At 30.2% G+C, this 11,544-nt stretch overlaps 2 protein-coding genes across 2 annotated transcripts; one reads left to right on the top strand and one right to left on the bottom strand.

Moving 5' to 3' along the window:
• Positions 1-3,576: 3,576 nt before the first annotated feature.
• Positions 3,577-5,530, bottom strand: LOC114189182 (transcription factor MUTE). The gene is made up of 3 exons (XM_028077888.1): positions 5,379-5,530; positions 4,735-5,130; positions 3,577-3,855 (listed from the first exon to the last, which is right to left on the bottom strand). Exons 1-3 carry the CDS (start codon positions 5,472-5,474, stop codon positions 3,769-3,771), a joined length of 579 nt encoding a protein of 192 aa, XP_027933689.1. The 5' UTR covers positions 5,475-5,530; the 3' UTR covers positions 3,577-3,768.
• Positions 5,531-8,449: 2,919 nt separating this feature from the next.
• Positions 8,450-9,932, top strand: LOC114187274 (gamma conglutin 1-like). The gene has a single exon (XM_028075475.1). It carries the CDS (start codon positions 8,493-8,495, stop codon positions 9,753-9,755), a length of 1,263 nt encoding a protein of 420 aa, XP_027931276.1. The 5' UTR covers positions 8,450-8,492; the 3' UTR covers positions 9,756-9,932.
• The last annotated feature ends 1,612 nt before the right edge of the window (positions 9,933-11,544 follow it).

Raw genomic sequence — 11,544 nt, 5'->3', positions numbered from 1 at the left:
TTTATTAATTAGATAATTTGAAATAAATTATGAATGAAGGATGGGAGTTCTGAAAAAGGAAACATTCCAATGTAAATTTTAGACATGCTCACATTACCTGTTCATTACAGCAACTAGCCTCAGTCAGATGGGCCTGGGCCTGGACCTATTGATTTGTCAAATGTCTTTCTTGGAAATGACCTTTTGGTACACCTACAATTTTTTTTTTAACATGAAGGTATTTTAATAATAAGAAAGATGAGATTATTATCTTAAAAAAATATAAAAGAGTTAGAACAACTCCTATATTCATAGATGTTACTATATTCATGTAATCAGTAGTCTTAAAACTTTTTGTGGTATGCTTAAAAACTCAAATTATTAATTACTTGTATCACATGGGTAAGAGACCCTATAAATGAAATAAATGAGATCTGTATATTCTCCACATGACTAAAGTGCAATTATCACAGTAATCTTCTTTTCTACTCTGATCTCTCTAACTACATAAGGTAAGAAAATTTGACATGTTAAGATTCTGAATACAACTAGCTTTATAATGTAATTGTAAGGAAATATTAAAAAAATATTAAGATATATTCATAAGAGCTATAACAGGAAAAACATTATAAAAGTAATTCGACAATTTGTAATAAGATCTTTTGTAGAAATCTTTGTATAGGCAAGAATCTAGGTTTTGGAGATTTTATAAAATACACTGCATATTGTGTTGTGCATTATAAGGGAATAATGCGCCGGACAATGAACTTGTGAGTGAAAAATGTTGTTGTGTATGATTTTGACTTTTCAAAATAACATAAATCAAACCACTTTGAGAAAACAGTGGCACTCGATTGAAATGATTTTATACAACAGTTTATCTACTGTTATGTTTTGACTTTGAGAGACTTTGACTAACACATTTTTATTGGTAAAATTTATTGAAGATTGTAAATTTGGGTAAGTCTTACATAGAATTTAATGACTCTCTTTCTCAGCTCTGTTGTTCTAATAAACATCAATCAATGATAAATCGTGTATTATTATACTAACAATTTAATTTAGTGGTGATAAATTGATTTTGACATGAGTGTGTGAATGTTGTAAATTGAGTGCATTGGTAAAAGAGTTTGAGGGTTGAAATGTATTGTTGGGTTGGAAAAGGTTAAAAAGTTTGGAATGTAGCCAACAGAAGAATGACAATGATAAGAAGGAGGAGAAGAGAGTGGGTGGTCCCAAAGATTGAGTTTTTGAGTGGGTGTTGGATTTACTATCACTTTTGATGAAATGCAATGTAATGAATGAAGAATGGAAGTGGTCCTAATCCTACTAATCCTACTATGCCTATAATCATCGCGTTGCCATCCAATCACGTCATCATCAAATGCCTAATCAAACTTAATTCTTATAAATTCAATCATCTACACTAAATAAAATTAATAGTGTTTCTCAATTGATTTAATGCTTTAAGAAAATCTTAATGAATATAATAAGATATATTAAGGAAATTTTTCCTTGCATCTATCATTTCTGCACTCCTATTCTCCATAAAAATTTACGGAATTGATTTAGTGTATTCCAAAAAATAAAATCCGAAATAATTGAGTCCAGAGATAAATTTATAGGGTGCAGAAAGAAATTGCCATTAAAAAAGATCATGTTTGGACTTTAAAGCAGCAGTAATCTGAGCTTGTTTTGAGGCCCAGAATGCAACCCAAAACCATGTCTGGGTGGATCCACTATCAGTAGAAAACAGAATCATTTACTCTATATACGGTTGTGCCTTTATGATTCATTACTTTATTGTTCAGCTCTAAATGTTTGTAAATTATATAGTGTGAGAACATTATTATATCAATCATGCATATTTGCACTCCATGCTTTTTTAATTATCACCTTGCTTTCTAAACTTTCCTTATTTAACATTTTCTTTTAAATTAAAGTTAAAACCATTTAAATTTATTTGCCATATATGAAATAAGAAAATAATAAAAACATGTTTCAATCTTTTATATATATATATATATATATATATATATATATATATATATATATATATATAATATCCATAATTATGAAAACCTGATTTTTGTTGCTATGAAAAAGTTAACGCAATGTCATGATAAATTAATATTATATTTAATTAGTAGACTACAAATATTCCTAAGAATTTTTTTTTATCAAATTATTGAATATAATATTTAAAAATAAAAAAAAATAACAAAAGATAGGATATATTTTTTACTTATTATTCTGTTCTTTTTGTTTTTTGTTTACATAATAACAAGATGAATTACGTATTTTATGTGTATATGAAATATACAATTTTAAAGGTGTAAATATTATCGGATCCGCTTAACAAGGACTTGAGTTGTCCCAAAATATAAATTACGAAAAATTTCAATTTCTATTAAAGTAATTAAAATTTAATAATAATTTTTTGTTTTATTTTATATATATATATATATATTATGTAAATTAAATGATGATTACTTATAACGCTATAAAAAAATTAGTTTTCACGTCAATCCACAATATAGATGAAAGAAGAAGCCAAGACTAGAGTAATTTTAGAGAAAAAAAACAAGCTATAAAAAATGTTCTAATCACTAATTAAAGATCTTTTACAAAAAATATATTTTGTAAGGAAAGTTATGAACAAAAGGTGTGTAAACGAAGAAAAAGAAATTTATAAGACGTTATAGACGTTGGTGTAGTTAGTCCGTGTTGCACGTCCTAGCTTGTCCATAATCATTAAATATTTTGATTTCACTTAGAAAAAACAACTCACAAAAACAAGGGTAACATACATTTAATAAATACATTTTAATTAATTATATGTAGCTATAATTAACTGGAAATGTGTGAATAAACAAATTAACAGAAGTGTAAAGTATCATTCTAATTTTTGTAGACTTATATATGAGCTATAAGAAGCAATAAAATGTTACTTTATCACTGATCGCTACTAAAAACATTATATATAAGGTTAGAGATAGGGATAAAATATTTTTCTCTTTTATTTAATTTATTATTTTAAAATTTAATTTGTTTACTTGTTAGTATTTTTTTTAATATGTTGTTGCTTTTTATTTTATATTAGAGTTACATTTAATATTCTAATAAATACAAGTATTTTCAATTTAATGTTTATATTATTACCATAAAATATAATACTTATATACTAAATATTTTATTACCATTAACTTTTCCTTAAAATTATTTTTAAAGCATTTAAAATTTAAAATAGCTAAATTCGGAAAACAAGATAACACCCAGAATATTGAAGAGTGATAAACGTATTTTGACTTTTTACTATCCTAAACTAGAATAGGTGTCATGAGTAAAATATGGGTGTGTGGAAACATCTGAAAACAAAACGGTGAAGAAAGCAAAAATAAAAGAGTAGATGATAGAGAGGGATGGTGTTCTAATAAACTTGTACGTAGTTCTAAAAAAAATTTTCCACTTAACGTATCAAACTAAGAATATTATTTAATATCTTTTTTATTTAAATTAGTTTTTAAAAAATATTTTAACTCAGCTTTTGTTGGCATTAATATACCAGATGAAACCATTCAGTTGATGGGCAAAGATAATGCATGTATATTACAAAATATAAAGCTGCAGAATATTTTCCATGTCATGAAGTTTATGACAACGGTTATGATATAATAACCCTAGTTTGTAATTTAAGTGAAGAAGTGGTTTTTGTGCATGTATATCACATGCCTATCTTTTATTATAACAAACGATTGAAAATTGGATCTCTTTTGATTTGCTATATCTTCACAGCATAGTTATAGCCTCTGAGCAGAAGCTTTGTTGCACTTCCATTGCCAGTTCCTCCAGACTTAGTTGACATCCCAGTTCTATCTGTTGTAGTAAACAAATCTACGTATCAAGTAAACAATGTAATCACAACTTCAAGAAAGAAGCTATAAATAAAATCCATATAAGTATTTTATTTGAACCAAAGCAAATATGATTGCAACTCTACGTTTTTATGTTTATTTGAATAGCTACTATCAACCTCATCCAAATTTACGGATATTGTTGTAACTCTGATTATGGTACTTATATTCCCTTGTTTTTTTTTATCTCAATGGCGACACGTATCCAAATTTAAATTGAAGTTCAGTTCGGAAATTAACATAAATATTGAACAAAGTGCCACAGTTAAAATTTCTATAGAGGAATCTACAAAGGTAGATTGCATGAAAATTATGGTAATTGGTGAAACACACACACATCAGGAATTTGATAAATAAAAGTGAGAGAAAAATGATAACTAAATTTCTCAGCATGAAGAAGCGTATAGAAAATTTGTCCTTTGATAAGATTTAGAAGGGGGATCGCATTAGTAAAATGCGTGTAAAATACCATGGTTATTGATCAAAATCAAGAAGTGTTATACCTTTGGTCTGATAACATCTTTTTTATGTCCTTTGAGTTCTAATTTGTGTATCGTGGTTTAGATATCGAAAAGTTGCAAAATTTACACCGATTTGTCAGAAAGCTGTGTGTTTGGTTCACAGAAATGACTTGAAACCCTAATTGGAGTAGGCTGTGATTCTAATTGTTACGATCAATGATAAAAGCTCCCAACAGTTGGGAATCTCAGTGTTATTTTCCTTTATTATTCTTGTGAGTGTATATTTATGCATAGTTGATTATGTAATTACTATATAGTTATTGTTAACTAAAATATATGTTATTGTTAAATAATTATGAGAGGAATAGTTATTGTTTCACCTTGACCACAAACTGGTAAAGGACGGTCTCCTCCATGCTGCTGATGTTGAGATGAAGAACTTCAAAGGAAAGACTTTCCAAAACAGTTATGATCCTTGCAACTTGACCAGGAATTCTTTGGGAGATGACTTTCAAGATCACATTTGAACCACAGATTTTCACTTCAACATCCGCAACAGAAGAGTTGCAGCTTGCTCCCAGTTCCTTGAAAGAATTATTGCTCCCAATTATGGAGGAGCAATCAAGTTGATGAAAATTTGGCTGAAGTGTTCGTGGACTCGGACCAGGGCTAGGGCTTAAACTCTTTCTTCTTTTCTGGGACTCCAAAGCCTGAAGAACTTGGTGTAACTCCTTGATGAATTCTATGACACCCCCTATTATAGATGCTTGATCTCCCTATAAAATAAAAGCAAGAACAGAAAAACAAACTCACTTCCAAAAATCAATCATAGCAACATGGGAAATCTTTTTCCTTCATTGACATCACAAAATTTTAATGATGATTTTGTCAAAACTTAAACATATATATTGTTTGTTTCCACTATTTCTCTGGTATAGTAACTCAAAAACCGATCACACACACACACAGAGAGAAAGATTACGAATAGGAAAAAAGTAAAAGAAAGACAAAGGGGAGAAAATACCCTTTTGATATAGAAACATGGGGTCAACGATCTTAAAACTTTGAGATGTTCATTCATCTGTCTTCTTCGGTTCCTCTCGACAGCTATGTGAGACATGATTTGGTTGTAGATAAGTATGGTTTTGAGGTTTCTGTATGTATCTTGCTTTTTAGGTAGTTAGTTGTTTCCAGTAGAGAAGTCAAAGTGCGATGTATTTATAGGAGGGAATTTAAGAGTAAGAGTGGTGAGAGAAGAGAAGGTAATAAATGCAATAGGTTGCTTTCCCGTGAAGTATTCTTTAACGTAGTTTACACATAGATACACATGTATACACACACAATCACTCATTCTGTGTCTTTCCTTGCTTATAAACATTACGCGTCTCACGCTTATGATCTTGCGTCAATTACGTATCCTCGTGAGTTAAAACAGGGAGATGGTTATTTTCTCAGCTCTCCCATGCATTTTTATCTGTTCCATTTCCCTCATTCATGCATGCCTTGCCGAGCCTTTCATCGCTCAACTTAGTAGCATCTTCCAACCATGCAATTATTCCCAAACATTGTTTTGTTGGCTTTACCAAATTTATCTGCTTCACACCTTTTTAACCCTTTATTCTTTGCAATTCCAGTGATCGCTTGCAGATGCTCACCCTACATTAACTACCCTGTTATTTTCTTGTTCGAATTCAACTGCACCCCTCCATCACTCCAAGAAAAAGGAAAATAATGTTTATATATACACTTAAAATGCCATAACCTGGATATGAATAACATAAATTCATGATTTTCAATATATTTTGTTAGAGGTAGTATCAAATTTTTATATGTGATGTTGACTCTTCTTGATAATCTTCTCTCTAGAGGCTCGTCTGCATAACTTAAATAATAACATTGAACTCACTTAAAAGACTAAAGTTTTCACAAAAACTTTGAAGTTATAACCGGTTTAGAAATAAGTCGTTGATTGAAAGTATATATATTATAGAGGAGAGAAATACTTTCTGATCATAAAAAGAAAAAAGAAAAATTACAAAAATCCTTAACTAATTCATGGCCTTTTTCATCTTTTATATTTATTTTTTTAATTTAACATTTAAAGATAAAATATTTGTTATAACCATCAAAATTAAAAATAAATAAATCAAGGATGGAAATGAAAAGTAAAATTGTTCTTAAAATAACTTGATTTATCCTATATATAAACATATTCGAGTAAGGAATAAATTACTCATCAGTAAATACTACAACCGACTTTTAATTTTTTTTAAATATGAACAGTGTATGTTGCAACATTTAATTCTCTGTACTACTTCGTCTGGCGGAGAGAAAACAAATAAAAAATGAAAAAGAAATATTAAAAAGAATAGTTAAAATAAAAACCGTTTGATGAGAAAGAAATGAATGAATTTTTTTATTGATGATATTATTCATATTATTTGTTCTTACATATGATGAAGCTGTATTCAATAAATCTTTTGTGCCGATCTAGTATCAGTCGTTAGTTTGGAGTTTTCTTGTTCTGATGAATCTCTGATTACGATGCAAGTGTAGTGTGTCTATAAAAGACACTCTAATTCTTAAGTTAGCATGAATGATATCAGGGTTCCAAGAAATATTTTAATGTATAATAAATACATTAAACAATGTAAATGGCTTGAGAGTGATAATAGCTGCTTATTGTGTACTGAAATATTTCTTAGTATGGAGTAAATGATATGGTAAACTCTTTGTGGCTGTGTACTGTGTACATTTACACTTAGTTCATGGTGTGTGGTTGTGACATTATTAATATTATTTTTTGTATTCAACATTATAATATGTACAGGTGATTAATTATGATAGTTACATATAATCGATTATGTTATGAATAATTTTTACGATTTTCTGCATAATGTTGGAAGAAAGATTCGTTGTGTCTAGCTTTTGTTTTGATCAACAAGAAAATTTATATTAAACAAAGACTTGGGGTAGTCCACTAGGTATTCGTGTAGCAGCAGATAATTCCTTACATGTGCGCTTTACAGGGTGCAATCCATTAACAAAACAAAAGGCATGGCATATCATAACGAAATTAAAAATATCAACTTGCCTAATTATTTATCTCCAGAAAAAGAATATAAAAGATGAACCAGACTTCTCTCCTGCTTTATCATCACAACGAACAGAGAAACAAATTAATTTTTCATCAACGTCAAGCGAAATCACTAATTTAAATGCTAAAGAAGCATTTGCAGAATGCAGTGCTGCTGAAGAGAACAAGTTAGCAGTGGATGTTAAATGGAAGATACCACCACTAAAGATACTATAACTATGAACATTGCTGGAAGACAAATGGAGATACAAGAATTGAAAAATAATTTAAGAAGTGAAAAATAAGCAAATAGAAAAAAATGAGTAAATGTATTATCTCTTTTATAGCGGAACAGCTTATTTTCATGTGAGAGCAGGTGTTTGTCAGTTCAGGGATATGTACCAGATCCAAATTCCAGATAAACTAAAAGAAAACAAATAATTAAGGGCTTATCATTCAATAAAAACGTGTTTAAATCATATGAATTTTTCAAATATTATTTTGAGTTTTTATTCGTTATCATGATAAATAATCAAATGATACAAGCTAAAGCTAAAAAAAGCAAAAAAAAAAGTAAAGACAAAAACATATTAAATATAGAAAAGTATAACTATATAAATAAGATCACTCATATATACATATGAATACCGGTATTTTGACACTACAGTTTTTTTTTATTATTATTTGACACTGTCCCTCGTTATTACTCACTTTTTTTGTTTTAAAAATATAAAAGTTATTTTTTATTAAGACTATTTTACCCTTTTAAGAATTGTCAAAAAAGTCGTCAAATAGTGTCAAAACACATTTTTACTATACATAAATCTTAGTTTTCTTTGGACACTTATTATTTCTTTTCATATAATTTATAATCCTATTATTTTTAATCTCTCTTAATTTATATTATGTATTCATACACTCCTTTTTTTTATATATTTTTCTATAATTAATTTCATTTAATTGATCACATGCGAGAATTTCATTCTTATGAACCACTACATATAGAACCATTCTGTAAACATTCTTTCCTAATACACACCATAGCCATAGCTTGAAAGCACAATGGCTTCTCCTATCGTTCATTTCTCTCTCCTCATACTGTCACTTCTCTTCGTTTCTTGCATCTCAGAAGGCAAACCTCGTCCCTTCATCTTACCCATCGCCAAAGACTCAAAAACCAATCTCTTCTACACTTCACTCGGCCTAGGAACTCCTCGACACCACATGGACCTAGTGATCGACCTCGGAGGACCATTCCTGTGGTACGATTGCGACAAAACCTACAATTCCTCAAGCTACCACCCTGTCCATTGCGAATCCAAAAGCTGCCCTGGAGGTGCTCCATGCACTGGCTGCACCAGTGGCCCTTTCAAACCAGGTTGCTCCAATGACACGTGTGGAGCTTTCATACTAAACCCTTACGCCGACGCTATTTTTACCGGCGATTTTGGTGAGGATGTCTTGTTCCTGTCTCAGTCTCACACCGTACTCCCTGGTCTTATTTCCGGTTGCACTTCCACTGAGGGTAGCTCTCTTCTAAATAACCTACCCCAAACTGGTAAAGGGATATTAGGCCTGGCAAGAACACAGCTTGCGTTACCAACGCAGCTTTCACTGTCTCGCAAACTTCCTCGTAAGTTTGCCATTTGTTTACCATCTTCAAACAAGCATGGACTTGGCAACCTCTTCATTGGCGGGGCACCCCAAGATGCTTCCAAGTTAACTCTCTTCACCACTCCTCTTGTTGTCAACCCCTTCAGCACAGCTCCAATCTTTTCTGAAGGTGAACCCTCTTACGAGTACTTCATAGTTGTGAAATCAGTCAAGGTTGATGGGGGAGCCATAAACTTCAAGCCTTCCCTGCTTTCCATTGACAACAAGGGACACGGTGGAACCAAAATTAGCACCATCAATCCCTTCACCGCTGTGCACAGTGCCATATTCAAACCCCTTGTGAGAGAATTTTCCAAGAAGGCTGTTGATAGAAAGATGAGAAAAGTTACACCGGTGGCACCGTTTGGGGCGTGTTTTGATTTCAGCAGCATTGGTAGGACCGTGACTGGACTGGATGTGCCCACTATTGAGCTGGAGCTGGAAGGAGGAGTAACGTGGAAAGTTTATGGTGGCAATTCGATGGTATTGGTGAACAAAAAGGTGGCATGCCTTGGATTTGTGGACGGAGGAAAAGATGCAGAGACATCGGTTGTTATTGGGGGACATGTCTTGGAGGACAACCTTGTGGAGTTTGATTTGGTTTCCTCCAAACTAAGCTTCAGCTCCTCCCTACTGCTTCATAATGCAAGATGCTCCCACATAAGAACCTGATTTTATCTCCCTGAACTGGGTTTGGGTTTGATCATGTCTTTAATAACTTCTAAGTTACATCCCTTTTGCTTCTCATTTTGCTTTGAGATAACAAGGGCTCCTATGTATAATTTCCTTTGAGTGGTTTCAAAATTTGAGCAGTTGTGTTTTGAATCTTGACCATTGAAGTTTATGTTTTGTCCTAAAGAGTTCTGCAAAAGTATTTAGCATAAAATAAAGTACTGATGTATCATCAATACATGAAAAGACGTAGAAAAATAGAAAATGACGATAAAAATGGAGATATCAAAAAGTTCTCGATATCTAAGCATCTACTTCTATCTCAAACGGCATGCAAGTTGGAGCAGTTCATATCCATATATGAATTAAATTATGTTTAAATTGAAAAATGTAGCTTTGGAGGGAAAGTTTTGCAGCCCTCAATAATGTGTGCGAACAATAATTATCACTTTGCCGTCAAGAAAACTTTTAAAACCACTATTACAATTAACAAAAATAAAGATTGCTTAGAATATAACCTATTTTAGAAACATCAATGTATATAATTAAAGCTTTACAACTGTTTAAAACTTTAAGATGAGTTAAGAATACCCGAAGAAGAAGAAGCGATGAGGGGTATTTTTATCCTGAAATTATAACCTACACTTTTATTAAAAAATACCCACTTGTCTAATTTATTGACTCTGTCCATTGAATGAATTAAAGGCCGTTCTCTTGTCTCAAAGATTAAGATTGTCAGTTAAAAAAATAAATAAATCAGATTCATAGAATATAAAGAAGAAAAAGACCGCCTTATACCAGAAGAAATGAGAAATTACTGCACCAGCGTACCAACATTTAATGTTTTGTTAACTACTAAAGTTTCATCTAACCATGTATAAATTTAAATATATTACTTTAGATCTATTATGTTTTTTTGTTTATTTTAATTGTGGTTATTTTAATTTTATTTAATTTAAAATAAATTACTCTTTTTAAGTTTATTTTTTTTACCTGATTTTATTACTTTTTTTTTCATTTTTAAAGGTATAGGTTGAATTATTAAATTTCGGAAGGAATTAAGAATTTATGAACATGAAAATAGAGAGTAGGTATTTTTATTTAGATTAAACTACATAAAATTGAAAAGTTAAGTTTTCCTATAAATCACAAGATGATGTTTCTCTCAATGTTTAAAATATATTATTTAATATATGGTACGAATAAGATTTAATATTTAATAGTTAGTTTCGCTAAATGAGATATTTATTAAGCAATTACAAATTGTTGGGTTATGTTTATCATACGAAAGTTAGGGTAATCGAGACATTCTGGTTATATATATATATATATATATATATATATATATATATATATATATATATATATATATATATATATATATATATATATATATATATATATGTGACATTAATCTTATACACATTATATATTTGATATCATTTTTAACTCAAAATCTTAAAACAAACAATGATATTATGAGTCTTTATTTTTATATAGTGTTTAACTTTGTCTATTCTATACAATATGAAACTTTTGATTCACATTTGAACCATTTTTAACACAAATTTCGAAATAAAATATCAACTTTCCAAATAGTAAAAATGTATTAATAAAATCATTAAATCAGATATATTTCACAAGATACGTAATAACTACAACGATCGCGCCTCTTATTTCTCAGCAAAAATGTTCGCAACAAGTTACGAAAAGATGAAATTTAAATTTAAGACGAAGCTTTTTGAAAAATGGTCGTTAATAAACATAATATTTTAACTTTTGTAGTCGT

The sequence above is a fragment of the Vigna unguiculata genome, chromosome 6, assembly GCF_004118075.2.
Source record: "Vigna unguiculata cultivar IT97K-499-35 chromosome 6, ASM411807v1, whole genome shotgun sequence".
Classification (NCBI taxonomy): Eukaryota; Viridiplantae; Streptophyta; class Magnoliopsida; order Fabales; family Fabaceae; genus Vigna; species Vigna unguiculata.
Note: the sequence above shows the minus strand (reverse complement) of the source record. Positions and strands in the feature narration are given on the sequence as shown.

Coding starts and splice junctions, on each gene's coding strand:
- LOC114189182 (XM_028077888.1), bottom strand. CDS start 5,474: ATGTCTCACATAGCTGTCGAGAGGAACCGAAGAAGACAGATGAATGAA. Junction 5,131..5,378: donor CATGTTTCTATATCAAAAGG/GTATTTTCTCCC, acceptor TTTATTTTATAG/GGAGATCAAGCATCTATAAT. Junction 3,856..4,734: donor TTTACCAGTTTGTGGTCAAG/GTGAAACAATAA, acceptor TTACTACAACAG/ATAGAACTGGGATGTCAACT.
- LOC114187274 (XM_028075475.1), top strand. CDS start 8,493: ATGGCTTCTCCTATCGTTCATTTCTCTCTCCTCATACTGTCACTTCTC.